The sequence below is a fragment of the Hyperoodon ampullatus genome (genome assembly GCF_949752795.1).
Source record: "Hyperoodon ampullatus genome assembly, chromosome: 5".
Lineage (NCBI taxonomy): Eukaryota > Metazoa > Chordata > Mammalia > Artiodactyla > Ziphiidae > Hyperoodon > Hyperoodon ampullatus.
In genome coordinates, this window is record NC_136918.1 from 76,569,927 (window position 1) to 76,587,705 (window position 17,779).

The 17,779-nt window shown below is 49.2% G+C and overlaps 2 protein-coding genes and 1 pseudogene across 3 annotated transcripts in view; all 3 read right to left on the minus strand.

The window, feature by feature from the left end:
* LOC307053165 (death-inducer obliterator 1-like) overlaps positions 1–957 on the minus strand; it is a gene marked incomplete at both ends in the record, with an annotated part of 39,468 nt that extends 38,511 nt beyond the window's left edge. Inside the window, one exon of the mRNA XM_079704473.1 lies at positions 588–957. Within this exon, the coding sequence (XP_079560599.1) occupies positions 588–957 (370 nt within the window). The remainder of the gene's footprint in view (positions 1–587) is intronic.
* The window catches only part of LOC307054036 (death-inducer obliterator 1-like), a gene marked incomplete at both ends in the record, with an annotated part of 109,758 nt that overhangs the window by 39,290 nt on the left and 52,689 nt on the right, over positions 1–17,779 (minus strand).
* LOC307054037 (transcription factor-like 5 protein) lies at positions 8,869–13,227 on the minus strand (annotated as a pseudogene). The gene is made up of 4 exons: positions 12,580–13,227; positions 11,290–11,476; positions 10,843–11,005; positions 8,869–9,119 (listed from the first exon to the last, which is right to left on the minus strand). The product of its transcript is annotated as a transcription factor-like 5 protein (transcript).

A 17,779-nucleotide genomic window follows, 5' to 3' on the forward strand; every position in this document is an offset into this window, starting at 1 on the left:
CCCAGGCGACCCCTGAGACGTCTCTGCCATGTTAAGATGGGAGAGCAGAGGACTAGACGTGGAGACGTGGATGTTCAATACACGCCACCCTCAAGTGCCAACAAGGGGCCCCAGGCTCCAGGGACATGGCTGCCGACCCTCACAGGACCCCATCACACACGTCTCCAGGGCTGGGAAGGCCACCCTTCTGCTCCCTGCTACAACCAGGGTGCTTGGCACACAGGATGCAATAAATGTTTGTTGAATACAACGAGAAATCGTTCTAAAGGTCACAGATCTTATTTCCTTAAAATCCATGACTAAGATATGGGGATATGTGCATGTGGATAACTGAGTCACTTTGTTATAAAGCAGAAACTAACAAACCATTTTAAGCAACTATACTCCAATAAAGATGTTGGAAAAAAAGAACCAGGGCTAAAGCACCTTTCTTGGAAACATGAAGGCAGGGACTACGTAGCTCTGGGGAAATCATGGAACATTTGTTTGGGGTTGGCCCAACGGCCCAGTTAGAACCCAGCTCTGCGATCTGGATTGCTGGATCTGGAATCAAGGGGTGCGAATGGGGTGGCCCCCTTCCCTATTACCTCTCCTGATGCCCCGCAGAATCTGTGCTTCCTGTCCTGTGACTCTCGATTCTAGAGGGCTCAGTCCCGAGGGGAAGAGAGCTTCCTCGCAGGGACGCAGTGAGGCTTCCTGGGGCCGTCGCTGGAGGCTGTGGCCTGGCCACTTGGGACTCTTCAGGCCCAAAGCAGGGGTGGCAGGGCCCGACTCAGCAGGGTGAGGAGCCGGAGAACCCAGGTCCTCTTCATCCTCCAGGCCGGTGGACAGCCACAGCGATGCCCTCGGGCCCGACGGCTGAGGCTCAGACCCGGCAGAAGCAAAGGTTTGGGTCACCCACCAGGCCACGAACTCCCAGCAGCTGCTCGGGGGCCCAGGGAGCGTGGACGGGTTCATGGAGGAGGGTCGTTGTCGGTACCAGCGCCGCGGCTGCCACCAGGAGTGACGGCTCTTGACAGCCGCGCCTCATCCTGCTTCTGATGGAAACTTGCCTGCGCATCTATCCACCGCACGCTTTTGTTTTCTCCTCCTTGCTCGTCCCTGGTCGCGTTGGATGCGACGGGAATGGCCGGCCTTATTGCCATGGTCTGCAGGACCGGGAAGCCCGCCCAGAAGTGACGGGAGGTCCGGTCCCCCCTCCTGGGGGCGGGGACAGTGGCGAGGAGGGCGTCGTGTTGGGTGGGAGGTGAGTTTGTGCCTGTCTTCCTTTGGGAATTTGGCTCAAAGGGCGCCTGTAAGCAAGGCATGCAGGCACGCGGGGGGCCGAGATGATGGGTCCACTCACCCAAATTTGGGTCCACTCACCCACGCACAGTAAGGCCAATCTACTGACACTGGCTTGCAGTGAAAGAAAGTGCAGCTTTTATTGCGGGTGCCAAACAAGAACTTCAGGTCTTTTGAGCAATAGCTGCCCACACTGCTTCTTTGGCACCTGCAAGAGACGCTGAACTTTTTTTCACCGCAACTGGTGGCAGCAAATTGGCTTTACTGTGTGCAGGCAAGTGGACCCACATCTGGTTCAGTACCATTCAGCCTCATCAATAAACAAACAGCAAGGAAAATAGGCAAGGGGAGCCGTAACAGATTAAAAGGTATTGAAGAGCCGTGAACCAAATGCAGAGTTTGGATACTGATTTAAGTAAGTCAACAGTAAAAAGACACTTGTGAGCCAATCAGAGAAATCTGGACACGGAAGGAGATTAAGGAAGATGATGATGACATGATTGTGCTTTTAAACAGCCCTTTTCTTTTTAGAGATACGTTTGTGAATGAAAATGATATGACATCTGGAAATGCTTTAAAATAACTCAGTGACGGTGGGAGGATGGCGATGTATAGGTGAAACAAAGTTATGCCTGAAGCTGAGTTATTGCACACGGGAGTTCATTATTCTAGTCTCTCCGTTTTTGTGCATGTATACATTTCTGTAAGTTTTTGTTTTTAAGCACAGCATTCCTACACAATTAAGTCTAAGTTTATATGTTTTTATTGCGGTAAAATATATATAACATAAAATTTGCCGTTTTTTACCATTTGGAAGTGTACAATTCAGTGGCTTAAGTACATTCACAATGTTGTGTAAACATCACCGTTATCTATTTGCAGCACTTTCTCATCTCCCCAAACGGAAACTCTGTCCCTGTGAAACATGTACCCTCCATCCATCCGCCTCCACCAGTCTCTGGCCCCCCTCATTCCACTTTTTGACGTTATGAATCTGATGACTCTAGGTACTACATGTAAGTGGAATCATACAGTATTTGTCTTTTTGTGTCTGCCTCTTCCCACTCAGCATCCTGTTTTGGAGGTCCATCTATATTGTGAGGCATGTCAGAACTTCATTCCTTTTCATGGCTGAATAGTAATCCATTGGCTGTACAGACATTCTGCTTATCCATTCGTCTGTTGATTGGATTGTTTCCACCACTTGGATTGTTTCCACCTTTTGGTTACTATGAATAAAGCGGCTATGAACACTGGTATACAAATATCTGTTTCAGTCCCTGCTTTCTATTCTTCTGGGTAATTCCTATTCTTTTGGATCATATGGTAACTCTGTGTTTCACTTTTTGAGGAACCACCAGCTGCACCATTTTACATTCCCACCAGCAATCCCGAGGGCTGCAATGTCTCCACATCCTCACCAACACTTCTTATTTCCTTTTATAAGAGCCACAGCCAATGGGCGTCAACTGCTATCTCACATCCATTAAAGTGCTTTTGATTTGCATTTCCCTGATCATTAGTGATGTTGAGCATCTTTTCATGTGCTTATTGGCCATTTGCTTATCTTCTGTGGAGAAACGTCTATTCAAGTCCTTTGCCCATTTTTGAATTGTGCTGTCTCTTTGTTGCTGGACTACAATAGGTTGATATTTACTTTGTGTCCAGGAAGGGAAGTATAAGCGCTCTCTCTGCTGCCACTGCGCTGACTTCTGAGTCATCTGGAACGGCTGGAGCACTCCACCTGTCCACACGCTAAGTGGCATCCCAACCAAGGCCATCTGCCATTTGCAACAACTGTCTATGCTCAGAAGCTATATCTGCACATAAATACATTCTAATTTCCTTCCCAAAATTTAAAAGATTTTCAACGGGTCTTAATGCAATGTAAGATGAACCATGGTTTGATATATTGGTTTCTATATTCTGACACCCAAAGCCCAACTATAAAATATTTGCCTATATTTCAGAAGGTAGAATTTACCTTTGAGAATACCTAAATAGAAGTCAGAAGGAAGACAAGAATCATCTCTCAGATGTCAGAAAGTACTTCAAGAGATTTTCTAAACAATCGTCGTAAAATGAGGTGGATAGCCCTGGGCACCCGTCTTTATTTTGAATACTTCTGCCAGCAGTGGGGTTAAGGTGTAGCTCAATCTAGACTCTCACGAGGTCCCTGGGACTCAGTTCATGGGAACTTGGGGTGACCGTGAAAGAGGGAGACAAGTGGACACCTCCCGCCCTTGACTGCCGCAAAGGGAAGCTAGTAATTGTTACTCTGCTCTCTCAAGTAGCGTCTATTTCAACGAAACGTAAGCGAAATAGCTGAGTTTGAAGGGATTTTTACAACTCATCAGACATCCTGAGATGACCTCTGGTCAAAGTTGGATATTCACATTAAATTTGTAAATAGGAGAAGGTCAATAATAAAAACTATTTTTAGTAGGAAAAAAGAAAGACTGTTCCAATTACATGTCAAGAAATTATACCAGGAAGTCAGGAAGAGGAAGAAAACTGGTGTCATCTGTACAGAGAGACGAGAGACTTAAAGGAAAAGGGTTAATGAAACCAAGCGGGGTGACAAACCTCGGGGCCCCGGTGGGAGGATGTGCCCCCGACACTCAGCCACGCTGAGAGCCCCACAGACATGGGACAAGGCCAGTCACGGCGGGAGATGCCACGGGGGCTCTCAGAACCACAGGTCTGACAGACAAGAGAGAACAGGAAAGGCCTGAACCACAGTTCGTAACCTCAACCTAATAAACATACAGAATTCGCCAAACACACATCCTTTCCAAATAAACACAGAATTTAAAAAAATTGACCACATAAGAGGTCACAATGGAAGTCTCAACAAGCTTTTAAAAACTACCATCTTCACTGATCACAATGTGATAAATAAATGGGAGAAATAGATGAAATGCTGTTCTTACAAACAACAGTCTTATCTGCAAAACGGAAACAGACTCACAGACGTAGAGAACAGACTGGTGGTTGTCAAGGGGGTGGGGGGGATCGATGGAGCGAGAGCTTGGGGTTAGCAGATGCAAACTATTACATATAGGATGGATAAACAAGGTCGTAACCCTATATAGGGTTACAGTTCCCTGTATAGCACAGGGAACTATATTCAGTATCCTGTGATAAACCATAATGGAAAAGAATATGAAAAAGAATGTATGTATGTATATATATATATACGTGTGTGTATATATATGTGTATATACATATATATACACCTGAGTCACTTGGCTCTACAGCAGAAATTAACACAACATTGTGAATCAACTATACTTCAATAAAATAAATTTAAAATAAAAAGGACAGAATTCCTACTGCACAGGAAAGGGAGAAGTAATAGTACAGCTGCACCTGATAACTGGGGATGGTGCGCAAGGACAAGTGGGTGCGGGGCGGCCCCCAGCCCGTCTTCAGGTGGAGGAGGGAAGACAAAGCAGGGGGGCAGCGCCACCGTCCTGCCCAAAGACTGTGATGGTGACACGACACAGGAGAGGGGAGCACAGAGTGAGAGACTGCCCCACAGCCCCAGAGCCTGGCTAGGGTTCAAGGTCATGACCCCAAAATGTCACCTCACAACAACTGTGTCACCAGTGATCCTGGATTGGGGCTGGACGGGGAAAATGGTGTAGAGGGTGTTATTGGGATAAGAGGCAAAATTTGAATTAGATAAGAGTATTACAGCAATGTTAAGTGTCCTGATTTGGGCCATTGTATTCTGGTTATGTAAGATAATGTAATATTCTTTAAAATCACAGACCGAAGTGTTTGGGTATCAAGGGGCATGGTGCCCACAGTTTACCATCAAATGGTTGAGACTGCGAGAGACAGAACAAATGGGGCAAAATGTGAACAACTGGGGGTTCTGGGTAAAGCTGGGTGGGCACACAAGGAGCTCTTAGCACTCATCTTGCAATTTTCCTGCAAGTTTAAAATTATATAAAAATTTTTAATTACCATAAATAAATACAACGAATCATCTAAATCCAGGGTTCTACAGGCACCTGTCTGGCCCGATCTCTTCAAAATCTCAGTGCCGTAATAGAAACTGTGCGGTAGGAAGGACTGCTATAGCTTAGAGACAGAAAAACGTCACTGAATGCAACACAGGAGCATGGCTGGGTGCTGGTCTGGAAAAACACGCAGCCATAAAAGTCACCTTTAGAACATCCGGGGGACATGGGAATACGGACTGGGTAGTAGATGGTATAAGACAATGATTATCGACCTTGTGAGGTGTGAAAACGGCACTGGCGTTACGTGGGCGACGCAGGCGTAAATATTCAGAGGTGACGGGTCATGACATCTGTCATTGTCTTTGAAATTGTGCTGTGCGCGTGCACGTGTGTGTTAAACATGGGAAATGTTGACGGCTCACACTAGGTGAGGGGAGGGCAGGTGTTCAGTGAACTCTGTGCTCATTAGAAAAATAAAACAAAGCGAACCACCTGCTTGCAGACTCGTTTACTCATTCTCAACTTCTCCACCTGACGCCTCCTGGGCACTGAAAACCTAGCCCGTCGGACACAGAACGTGGATTCCGCCCCACCCCATCCTGCTCGTCCACACGTCTTCCCATCTCAGGAAACGGCGCCACCCGCCCACCTGCTCCAGCCAGACGCCCCACCGTGATCCCCACTTCCTCTGCCCAGCAGCCCTACATCCAGCACCGCGGGCCCTGGCCAGTCACAGCAGAGCGGCTGCGGCCTCTGACCAGGGTCTGTGTCTCCACTCCTGCCCACCCCCAACCTCTCCTCCTGGAGTCCAGTCTCCCTGCTGCACAGCAGGGAGAGCCATCTTTGCAGCATGTCAACCAGACCCCACACCGGGATGGAGGTGGTCCATTCACCCTCGACCTCTCAGCCGCTTCCCTCCAGCCCACGGGGTCTCTGTCTTATTCAAGGTGCCCCCAGTGTCTGGGACACAAGCCTGGTTAGAGTCGGAACAGACCTGTGGCATAACATGTGTACTGAAATAATTTAGGAAAATCACGGAAGACTTTTGGGTATCACATCTTTCAAAATGTTCATGCAAGGAAGAGGGGGAAAGTCACTAAGGAAACAGGAAGGACACAAGGGTTTAAGCTACCTACATTCTAATTCCCCCCCAAGTTGCTACTGAGGTCACTTCAGCCTGTTTCCTGATGGGTCTTGTAATCCGACCCAGAAACAATCTACAACTTCAATGTAACTAAATTTCACAAAGATTCAGGAAGCCTAAGACACATAAAAATTAATGTCCGGAAGTTTTTAACCTATTTAATCTTTGAGTAGAGATAGTGACAGTTACGTTTTTTTATTGCTGTAAACACCTTCATCATATTTGAATGAATCATAGAAATAATAGTTTACCACTATTACGTACACACAGCCAACCAGTAAATCATTGTTTTAAATAGAAAAGCTTTATTTTTTTACAATAAACCAAGTCTATCGCTAAAAAATAATGTTAAAGAGTAACCACACTATAAATAACCAGAAATGATCCAATCAGCACAAACTGCACACAGGGATCGCTTTCAAAGGCAACTAAATATACAAGGAAAATAAGGAACTTGACCAAATTACGAAATACACAAGATGGAAATGCCCATAGGCACAGAAAAGGGAAACGGAGAAGACAAACTCTTAGCACTCAGCCCCAGGGGCCTCACTCCAGGCGACCTGGGGCGCTCGGCCGGCCGCTGCCCCAGGATCTCGATACGGAAGGCTCTTTTGCAAAAGGTTCCACGTTTACAGTGCCAGCCTCAGCTCGGTTCTCTAACCAGGCCCGTGCTGCCGTCAACGGCAGCGACTACGCGACAGCCGGGACCAGCAGCCAAACCCGGACGCTCTTCACTAAGGCCTCATCTACAGCGGCCAGCCCCCCTTCAGTGGCCCACTAAGCCCAGCTGCGCTCCCTGGAAAGTTTCCTGTTTACTTCTCCTGGGCCAGGAGCAAGGACCAGGTCCAAGTCTCTAGACCAAGGATGGACCCAAACCCTCTGAAACTGGAGGCAAAATTGTGTGTGTGTTTCTTCTGGGCAGGACATTCTTTCACTCACCTGCCCTCCAGGTGCCAAGAAAGTCACAGAAGCTAGGATTCACAGCTTTCATCCTCCAGGGGTCCCGGTTCATAAAGGACCACAGACTACCAGCCGGTTAATATCCCCAAACCTGCTCTTTTTAGGGATGATTTACATCACAACTGGAGTCTTAGACCATCTTTAACTTTTACGTATTACGTTCAGATAATACGGCCCTTGTTTCTATTTCCCCACCTGTACGCTCAGAGCTTTAGAGCAACTTTCTAAGGTAACAACAACAGCAGGAATTCACTAGATGCTCTGTAACTGCAGGCACTGGGCCAGACACTACATTTCAGCTTCTTTACTTCCTGTGTCCCATCTACGCAGTAGGTAATATACCTATTGTATAGACGAGAGACTCAGGTGGAGAGGTAAAGAATGTGTAGGAAGTTGTTAAACTAGGGAATGGCAGAGCAAGAATTTAAGCTTTTACCGTCAACACGTAGTACATATGAGGCTTTTTTTCAGACGGTAGGTGCTCAGCAAATGTTTATTAAATAAATAAAAACCACGCCCATTATGATTCACGGTGAGTTCCGTGATGCCCATCACTTGGCGTGTATGTGCGGACACACCCTTAGGAAAGGGATCTAGATGCCTAGCTTTAATATATCCCTTTAAAGAAATAAATTTCCACCGCTCCACACTGTAGGTTCAGAGATGAACATTTCTCTTGCTCAATGCTCTATTTCCTGAGCCTAAAACAGAAACTGGTACAAAGTACTCAATAAATGACTAAGTTAATTAACTCTATGTTAGGGAATCATCCCGTACCCAGCTCTAACAGAAAAAGTAACCACCTTTTGCTTCTACACAGAACAGCACAAATAAAATCCACAGATAAAACAACTTACATAAGCTGTAACTTCCTCCTTCTTCAATATCCTTAAAAGAACCAAGCAAAACTAAGTAACCCCGTGTGCAGGCGGACTCCCTCCCAGGAAGGCGGCCCCGGCCAGCACCTGGGAACTTAGATTTCGGGGGGGTTCCCACCACCATTGGTCACTGGCTTATGCTAAACACCAGCTTTCCTTCTGGGCGTCTGGGATTTGGCCGCGTGCCACCTAGGGAATACCCCCCACAACCAGCCCCCAGTAGGATCCATGGCCCCGAGTCTCTAAGGAGCTTTGCTGTCCGGGAACATGTCACCAGTGCTGGGGGGTGACAGGCATCCTGAGTGGCTCCACTGAGAGGTGTTCTGGGGAGCTGGCGCCTGGGGCCCCTAGACCTCTCCCCATGCGCCTCTGCTGACTTTGCTGGGTTCTTTGCCCAAAATAAATCAAAGCCATGAGTCCTCCTAATGAATCTTCAAACCTGGGGGTGGTCTTGGCTACCCCCATCCACCTAGCAAAGCAAGGTGACCATTGACTCTTGCCAGCTTTCCCTCCCTTGAACACAGAAGTGCCTACACCATTGTTTTCTACAAAAAGGTGCCTGTTACCAGCACTGACTCTCATCAGCTTGGCGTCTAGGACAACTGTATACCACCGGCAGCACGCATTACCTTCTATCTCTTTCCAGGCGGCTGTGCCTCTCCCTCCGCTGGGACCTGCCCCGTGGGGGCCCGCTCTGCCTCTGCTCCCCGAGGGCGGCCTGGGGCGACTCCACCGACGGCCAAGCACCCTGCGCTGCTGTGGAGCCTTCACCCACATTCTGGAGCTCTCCAAGGGTTCTTCGTTCTATGTTTGTGTCCAACTGACGTATCCTACTCCGACTCCTCTTATTTATTGCTTGTTTACATAGCGCTTCTTCTTTGCAAAAGAAGGAAAAAGCGGTATTTTAATTTTTTGATTCTTCTAAACTTACCCTCGTGAATGCTGAATATATTTTTTGGTATTTTCGATCCAAGATATAAACATGAATGGGTAAGGAGCACACAGAACCAAACAAGAAGCACTCCAAAATTCCATAGAAACATCCGGCACAAGGCTCTAGGTTTCAAACTATACAACGGAACATAAACTAAATTAAAACACCCCAGAGGGCTTTCCTGGTGGCGCAGTGGCTGAGAGTCCGCCTGTTGATGCAGGGGACACGGGTTCATGCCGCGGTCCGGGAAGATCCCACGTGCCGCGGAGCGGCTGGGCCCGTGAGCCATGGCCACTGAGCCTGCGCGTCCGGAGCCTGTGTTCCGCAACGGGAGAGGCCACAACAGTGAGAGGCCCACGTACCGCAAAAAAAAAACACCCCAGGTATTATGTCATCAATACAGCTTATACAGCAATACAATCAAAAGTCCCCCTTTTAAATCAAGAGCCATTTTAACTGTCATCTAGGAATAAAAAAACCAAGAAGTTGTTTCATTTTTCTGATATTCAGAAGGGGAAAAAAAAAACAAACCTAGAAATATTTTCTCCAAAAGATTTTCTTGATATGCAATTATTCTAAGATGACAACTGATATTCTAACTGCAATGCTCAGAAGAGGACAGAACCTAAGTGGTTTAGGATTAAACACGCCCTCACCTGACAAGTGAGATTCCCCCCACAAAAGGAGTCATCACGTCATAGCTTTGACCTGTGCTACAGAAATATGTCAAATTTCTATCACAGTACAGCAGGCGTCTAAGAAGTACCTGTGGTGATGTGCATTCCCGAGGTACCGTACAAAGCCAAACCCTCTACGATGAAAGAATCACTTAACACACATTTCAGAATGGTGATAACTTTTCAAAAGACATAGAGAGGAATTCACAAGTATTGGTAATATTTTGGTTCTTCAGCTGAGTAGTCAGTACAGGGACTATTTTAATTTTAACCTTTATACCTCACAAATGCTAACATATACTTTCACGAGCAATGTCATAAGAACAATGAAAAAATAATCACTGGCGTGGGAGAAAGAAGGAGAGCTCCATCCCTACCCTGTCTTTATCAGCTCTTGAAAAGCTGAGTGTGAGCTGTGTTATTGTTGGATAACTCGAAAAAGAATGTTTTCCAGGAAAAACAGATTGAGGGTTAACGTCAGGGGTAAGCAAAGTTTGCCTTCAGAAGTTTCTTTCTTTCTAAGACTTTCTGTATCACCTTATGGCCTCTTGCTCCCAACTCAATCCTTTGCCCATCTGCAGATGGTCCCCTAAAGCTCTGAGCGGATTCCAGACTCCTGCCTCACTCATGAAGTATGAAATAAGAGAAAAAAAAAAAAACCCTAAATTTGCTGTCAGTAACGAAAATGTACCTAAGTCTATCATGTTTCTGTTTAAGGAGGTTACTGTTAAGAAAAAGCAGCCCCTAAACTCAACGTTTCCAGGCCAAGGATAAACGTGATGTTCAAAATTCGCAAGGATGTTCCAAGTGAGGTGACTGGGCAGAGGGACAGAAGGATTCCTAAGATGCAAGCAGGCTTCCGAGATCCTTTCATTTGTTTATAAACCACCTCTCTCCCCTCCCCCACCCGTGGCCAAAAAAAAAAAGGGGGGGCAGAGACATCAGGCAGGAGGAGAAAGCAGCTGCCAGCTTCTGTTTTATCGCTTACCTCCTACTTTAATCCGAACGTGCTCAGGCAAAGCTTTGTTTCTACTACCCAAAGTCTGTTTAGTGGATTCAATTTACTTCTGATAACAGAAAGAAAACGCTCTCGGCAATCCAATATCCTGATGCTTGGTAGCTTCAAGTACAGAACGTGAGTTACTAGAACTCTGGAAAACAATGAAGCAACCGGAACGTTATCAACAGGTGACAATCTCCTCTCTACGCACAAATAAAATGCGTTTTAATAGAAGTAACGTCAAAGTTATTCACATGAACTTGAAGAACTTTAGGTGCACTAAGGATTTTTAAATATCCCCGAACCACATAAATACTCTCGATTTTAACAAGTTATCGAGCTCAATGAAAGACAAAAACAGCCTTGGGACCTAACTAAAATACAATTTATCCACTTAACACAAAAGAGCAAAGCTTCGCAAATCATTTTCCCTACCTGTGTTTGTGAAAGATTAGAATTTCCACTAGTAGAGCAACTATTTGCAGTTAACAGAGGGTATGTAAATTGAAGAGCAGTAGTTGCAGCAGCTGTTTTGTTTTTCACTCATGTTCTACATTTGTTTTGTTGCTGATGAAGTGGAACACTCATTAATCCGGATGGATGGCGAATAAGAGTTACCAAACTGCCAAGACAAAAGAAACCCAGAAACACATGAAGAGTATGTGGCAGGTAAGTTTCCTGAAACACCACAATCACTATCACACTCTAATGGCTAACATTTGATTTTCTGGATAGGAACTCGAATCTGTTACCATGAATGCCCCCCATCATGGAAATCTCTACAAAGCAATTATCAGCTAGTGTTGTAGGGGACAAGTTCAAACTTTCTTCCTCACATTGGAAGGTGTGGCTGTGTGTCATCTTTTAGTTACACCTCCCTTCCCATTACACTTCTGACACCAATCTCTGGTTTTTTCTGGCCATCCTCCAAAATCTGACGACTATGGGCAAAACGGGGAAAACTACAGGGTGGGGACAGACAGAAAGCTGAGGAGACACCCTAGCAGACAGGCTACTCCTCTCCGATAGTTGTTGCTGCGAGATCACTTATGGGCTGGCAGTCTGGCTGAAGGATGAAGCTGCATTTTACACTCAAAGCCTCACAACATGACGTCTGTCCTCCCAGGGGATGCATCTGTGCAAGATCAGGTCAGCCTCAAGCTGAGTCAACAGAGGGGGAAGCAGAGGTCTCTCCTGACATTTAGGTGGGTGATTTGGGGACAAAACCTTTGTTCCTCAGGAACACGTGTGCACTTATCTCAACTCATCTCTCTTCCACATGCAGACGCAGAGCGCACACCGCAAAGGTAATGCTGCAGGCTCTGTACTTAATATCTGCTTGCTGTGCCTGCACAGAGCACACAAACTTTCAGCTCAGCCTCCACACCCACTGAGGTCTGCTCCCTGTTAAGATGCAAGCTGCAGTGAGGCCGCTGGCCTCTGCAGAAAACCCGGGTCTACATCCAGACCGAGGCTGGTGCTTCTCTGCACAGGACCCTGGTCTACACCCGGACCCAGGCTAGTCCCTCCCTGCAGAGGCCCCTGGTTCCACCCGGATACAGGCCGGTGGCCTCTGCTGAGGACCCTGGTCTACACCCAGACCCACGATGGTGCTTCTCTGCAAGGACCCTGGTCTATACCCGCACACAGCCTGCTGCTTCTCTGCACAGGACCCTGGTCTACACCCTGATCCAGCCGGGCCCGCTCCCTGGGGGATGCACCCACTTGTTGAGCGCCATGCCAGGCTCGGGGGGATCCGCACCGCGCGGGGCTGGCGGGGGCTCGGCTGCTATGCTGTTGAAGCCGTCCTCCAGGCGGACGCGCACCGCCCACTTGGCCCGCACCTCGGTCGCGCCCTCCACGTTCTCCTTGACGCCGCCGTCGGGCGCCTTGGGCCGGGGTGCGCCGGCGCCCGGCACGTCGGCGCCCGGCGTCTTCTCGGCGGCGCGGGGCGCGCCCGCCTCGCTCAGCAGCATCATGCGCAGCTCCTGGAAGTCGATGTGGCCCAGGCACTGGTTGGCGCCCGCGAAGCCACCATCGGCCAGCGCAGGCGGCACAGCACCGGGTACACGGGCGGCGCGACACCGCCGCCGCGCCCACGGCCGCAGCGAAGCCCCCCGCCGCTGCGCCCGACGCCGCCGCCGCCAGGAAGCAAGAGTTGACGCGCGTCTCGAGCTCGCCGTCGGCCGCCGCCGCCTCCATGTGCGAGTAGAGGATGTGCTGCAGCTGCATGTACTCGATCTCCGTCATCTCCACAAGGCTCAGCTCGCTGGTCCTGAAACTCAGCCCCGCCTCGCCGAGCGCCGCGTCCGCGCCCTCGGGGCCCGCCGGCCCGCCCGCCTGCGGCGGCTCCTGCTGCCCGGGACCCGACATGCCTGCGCCAAAGGCGTGTGGCGCGCGGGCGGGCCGGCTGGGCCAGGCCGGGCGGTCGGGTACGCACAAACCGACGGCCGCGGCGGGGCTGTGCCGCCCGCCCGCAATGGCGGACCCTCCCGGGCCCCACCCCGCCCCGCCCGGAGGCCCCACCCCGAGGGCGGGCCACACTCACCGCCGCCCCGCCCCCGCGGCGGCGCCCCTTCCCGAGCTGCGCGCCCATGTTGGGGGCGCGGGGTTCTGGTGGCGGGGGCGTGGCGCGCGGGTCCAGGCCGTCCAAGTCCAGTGCCTGAGGGGCCAGACCACCCGGGTCGAGTGTCCGCAGGGCCGGGCCGCCCGGATCCCAATGTCCAAGGGGCCAAACGCCCGAGTCCAGTGTCCGAGGGTCAGACACACCCGGGTCGAGTGTCCGCGGGGCCGCCCGGGGCCTGGCCGGGTATCAGGGCGCATGCAAGAGACACCTCTCTAGGTAACGCTTCACCACCAGTCCACGTATCCACGGGGTGCCCTGCGGTCCCCCCCTTCTCGGGACACGAGGCCTGCAGTAAGCCCGAACAGTAGACAGGTGAGACAGCGGCCCCAAATACAGGTGTGACAAGGCAGGCTGTACGTAGGTGAAAACTCAGGCAGGTAAATCAATACACGTGGTGCACGGTTCCTCCTACAACCGGCAGGGCTCGTGTAATCAATGCACTGGACAAACACTGGCCACTGATGAGCTGGAATGCACGTGCCATGTGGGTTCATCCTTTTAAAGTGCGCTCTTCAGTGGTAGTGGGTTCACATGCCATCACCACAACCAGTTTTCGAACATTTTCATCACCCCAAAGAATCCCATACCCATTAGCACTCCCTAAACACTAACCTTCTTTTTGTCCCTATGGGTTTGCCAACCCTGGGTACGTCCTATAAATGGTATCATAGAATACGTGGTCTTTAGAAGAATTAGTTTTGCAGGCTCAAAATGATGACTGTACCCACCTCTCACCCTTACCCCCATCTCAACCAGTGGCTGTTTTCTGTATGGGAACCACGTGCTTTAAAGAAAGGCCTGTGATTTAGGCACAGTTTTCTTCCATCAGGCTCTGAATCGCTCATTCTGTCAGAGCTCAGACATCTATGGAGTGCTATTCATTTCTTCTGCAGTCTCTTTTCTTTGAACAATGTAAGATCATCCTGCACTTCCCTGGAGGACCAGTGGTGAAGACTCCGTGCTTCCACTGCAGGGGGAGCAGGTTCAATCCCTGGTAGGGGAACGAAGATCTCACATGCCACGTGGCACAACCAAAAAACTTTCAAAAAAAAAAAAGGAAAAAGACAAAATATATATACATTTGCTTTTCTTTTTGTCGACTTAATATGTCCCCAGTAGGATAATGATGGACCACTTACTCAAGAAAAGGTATCAGGTGTGGGGGGGAAAAAAAGAGCACTTTTTCTCACACCTAACATAAAAATTAGTTTCAGATCATCGAAATACCTACATTTAAAAAGAAAATTATACAACTCCTATATGTATAGGATGATATCGATAAAATCTTTGAGAAGATTCTCAGCGTGACATCAACACAGACCGTAATGTGCACAGGCTCGCCCTGGGGATCTTGTTTAAAAGCAGATTCTAATTCAGCAGGCCTAGGTGGGACCCGGAATGCCACCTTTCTAAGGAGGCCCCAGCTGACGTGTGTGCAGCTGATCAGTTGACCCCACTTTGAGCAGCAAAATCACGCAGTATGGTGAAATTTACAATGTTTAAAAAAGAAAATAAAATCAAGATTATATGCGACTTGGTTTTTTGCTTATTGGAAATAAAGACCTTTGGCACCTACATTGTTTTCTGTGTTTCTTGATTTGGGCGGATTCCTTGCAGATAACAGTTTTTGAGCCCTCTTTTATTTAGACATGAAACGTGAGAATGATCTGGCTTTAGTGGGACCTATTTCATAAATAAAATGTGAAGAAAATATAAAACATGTTTTTTTCAAACTCTAAACGTGGCTCCAAGTGGTTCTGGTGTAGCCCTCCAGGGGTAGCCCTCCTTAGCTGAGGACCCTGGCTGTAGGGTCAGGCAGAGCCCGGCGGAGCAGGTCAGGGTGGGAGAAAGGCCCCACCTGGGCTCCCCTGAGCTAAGAACTAAACATGCAAAAAAATCAATAAATGAATAAGTAAACAGCATCATGGACCGATGCGAAGGGCTGGCTTTCGAGAACAGGAGGAGCTGCTCTGTGGACAGGCCATCGTGCAGGGGGTGACCCCCAGTGGGTGGCAAAGGCAGTTTAGTGGCTCCGGACTAACGGCCAGAGACCCAAGCACAGCATCCACGTGAGCCTCAAGGAATGCGGGCAAGCGTCGGACATGACACCGCTGTACAAATATATGGATTCGGTGGAACCAGCAGGGCTGGATAGCAAAACCAGATAGAGAATAGAGACATTACAAGAAATTAAAACTACAGGCAATATTGGACATGAACAGATAGGCACACATTCTTAACAAAAGCTTAGCAAATTGAATCCAACAAGATTTCTTAAAAGGAATAACTCATCGTAACCAAGTGGTGTTTATTCCAGGGATGCAAGTTTTGTTTACATTTGAAAATCAACCAATGTAAATTACTATATTCATAGAGCAAAGTGGAAAACCATATGATTACCTCAAAAATGCAAAAAAAAAAAAAGTGGCTGGCAAATCTAACATCCATTCCCAATAAAAATTCGGCAAACCAAGCATGGAGGGCAAGTTCCTCAACCTGATAAAGGAGTACATGAAATTACCACACTTCACATCATACTTAAATGGCAAAAGACGGAATGTTTTCCCTCTCGATGAGGAAAAAGGAAAGATACCCACTGTCGCCACTTCTATTCAGCATTGTGCTGGAGGGTCTACTCGGCGTGACAGGGCAAGAGAAAGAAGAGCATGCAGGTGGGAAGACCAGAAGTGGAACTGTCAACTTTCTCCCTAGGCAGCACGATGACCTAGGGAGAAACTCCTACAGAACCTACAGAAAAGCCAGTGAGTTCAGCGAGGTCGGAGAACATAACAACATCCTAATACCAGTCATGTTCCTATACAATAGCGGTGGACATGCAGACCCTGCAATTAAAGTACAGTAGCACCTACCATCACTCAAGTGCACACCGAGGTGTGAGTGTAACAGAATACGTATAGGACATGCATGTTGAATAGCATACGGGGTGCTTTCACTGCCCTAAATATCCCCTGTGCTCTGCCTACCCATCCCTCTGCCCCTTTGCCCCCTGGCAGCTACCGATCCTCTTACTGTCTCCATAGTTCTGCCTTTTCCAGAGTGTCATAGAGGTGGCATCATGAGGCCTTTTCTGATTGGCTTCTTTCACTTAGTTAAATGCATTTCAGGTTCCTCTGTGTCTTATCGTGGTTTGATAGCTGATTTCACTTAGTGCTGAATCATATGCCATTGTCTGTGTGGGACACCGTTTATTTATCCGTCACCTGCTGAAGGACATCTTGGTTGCTTCCAAGTTTTGGCAACTATGAATACAGCTGCTGTAAACATCTGCGTGCAGGCTTTTGTGTGGACATGGGTTTTAGCTCCTTTGGGTAGGTACCAGGGAGTGTGCTCCTGGAGCGTATGATAAGCGGATGCTTAGTTTTGTAAGAAATAATCAAACCATCTTCCAAAGAGGCTGCACCATTCTGAATTCCCACTGGCGTGAACGAGAGCTCCTGTCATTCCACATCCCCAGCCCCATCTGGTGTTGTCAGCGTTGCATGCTTTGGGCAGTCTACGAAGTGTGCTTGACGGCCTTTTGAAGACTCAGTTACTGTGCCGGCTAGGTGGCAACCCCGTGCGGGGCAGGGCGGGGGCGATGTCTCCCAGGACACGGTCTGGGCTCCGCAACCAGTGGTGCTCTTGCTCCAGGATTGCTGGATCGGGAATCAAGGGGTGCGAATGGGGTGGCCCCGCTCCCTATTACCTCTCCTGATGCTCCGCAGAATCTGTGCTTCCTGTCCTGTGACTCTCGGTTCTAGAGGGCTCAGTCCCGAGGGGAAGAGAGCTTCCTCGCGGGGACGCAGTGAGGCTTCCTGGGGCCGTGGGTGGAGGCTGTGGCCTGGCCACTTGGGACTCTTCAGGCCCAAAGCTGGGGTGGCAGGGCCCAACTCAGCAGGGTGAGGAGCCAGAGAACCCAGGTCCTCTTCATCCTCCAGGCCGGTGGACAGCCACAGCGATGCCCTCGGGCCTGACGGATGAGGCTCAGACCCGGCAGAAGCAAAGGTTTGGGTCACCCACCAGGCCACGAACTCCCAGCAGCTGCTCGGGGGCCCAGGGAGCGTGGACGGGTTCATGGAGGAGGGTCGTTGTCGGTACCAGCGCCGCGGCTGCCACCAGGAGTGACGGCTCTGACAGCCGCGCCTCATCCTGCTTCTGATGGAAACGTGTCTGCGCGTCTATCCACCGCACGCTTTTGTTTTCTCCTCCTTGCTCGTCCCTGGTCGCGTTGGATGCGACGGGAATGGCCGGCCTTATTCCCATGGTCTGCAGGACCAGGAAGCCCGCCCAGAAGTGACG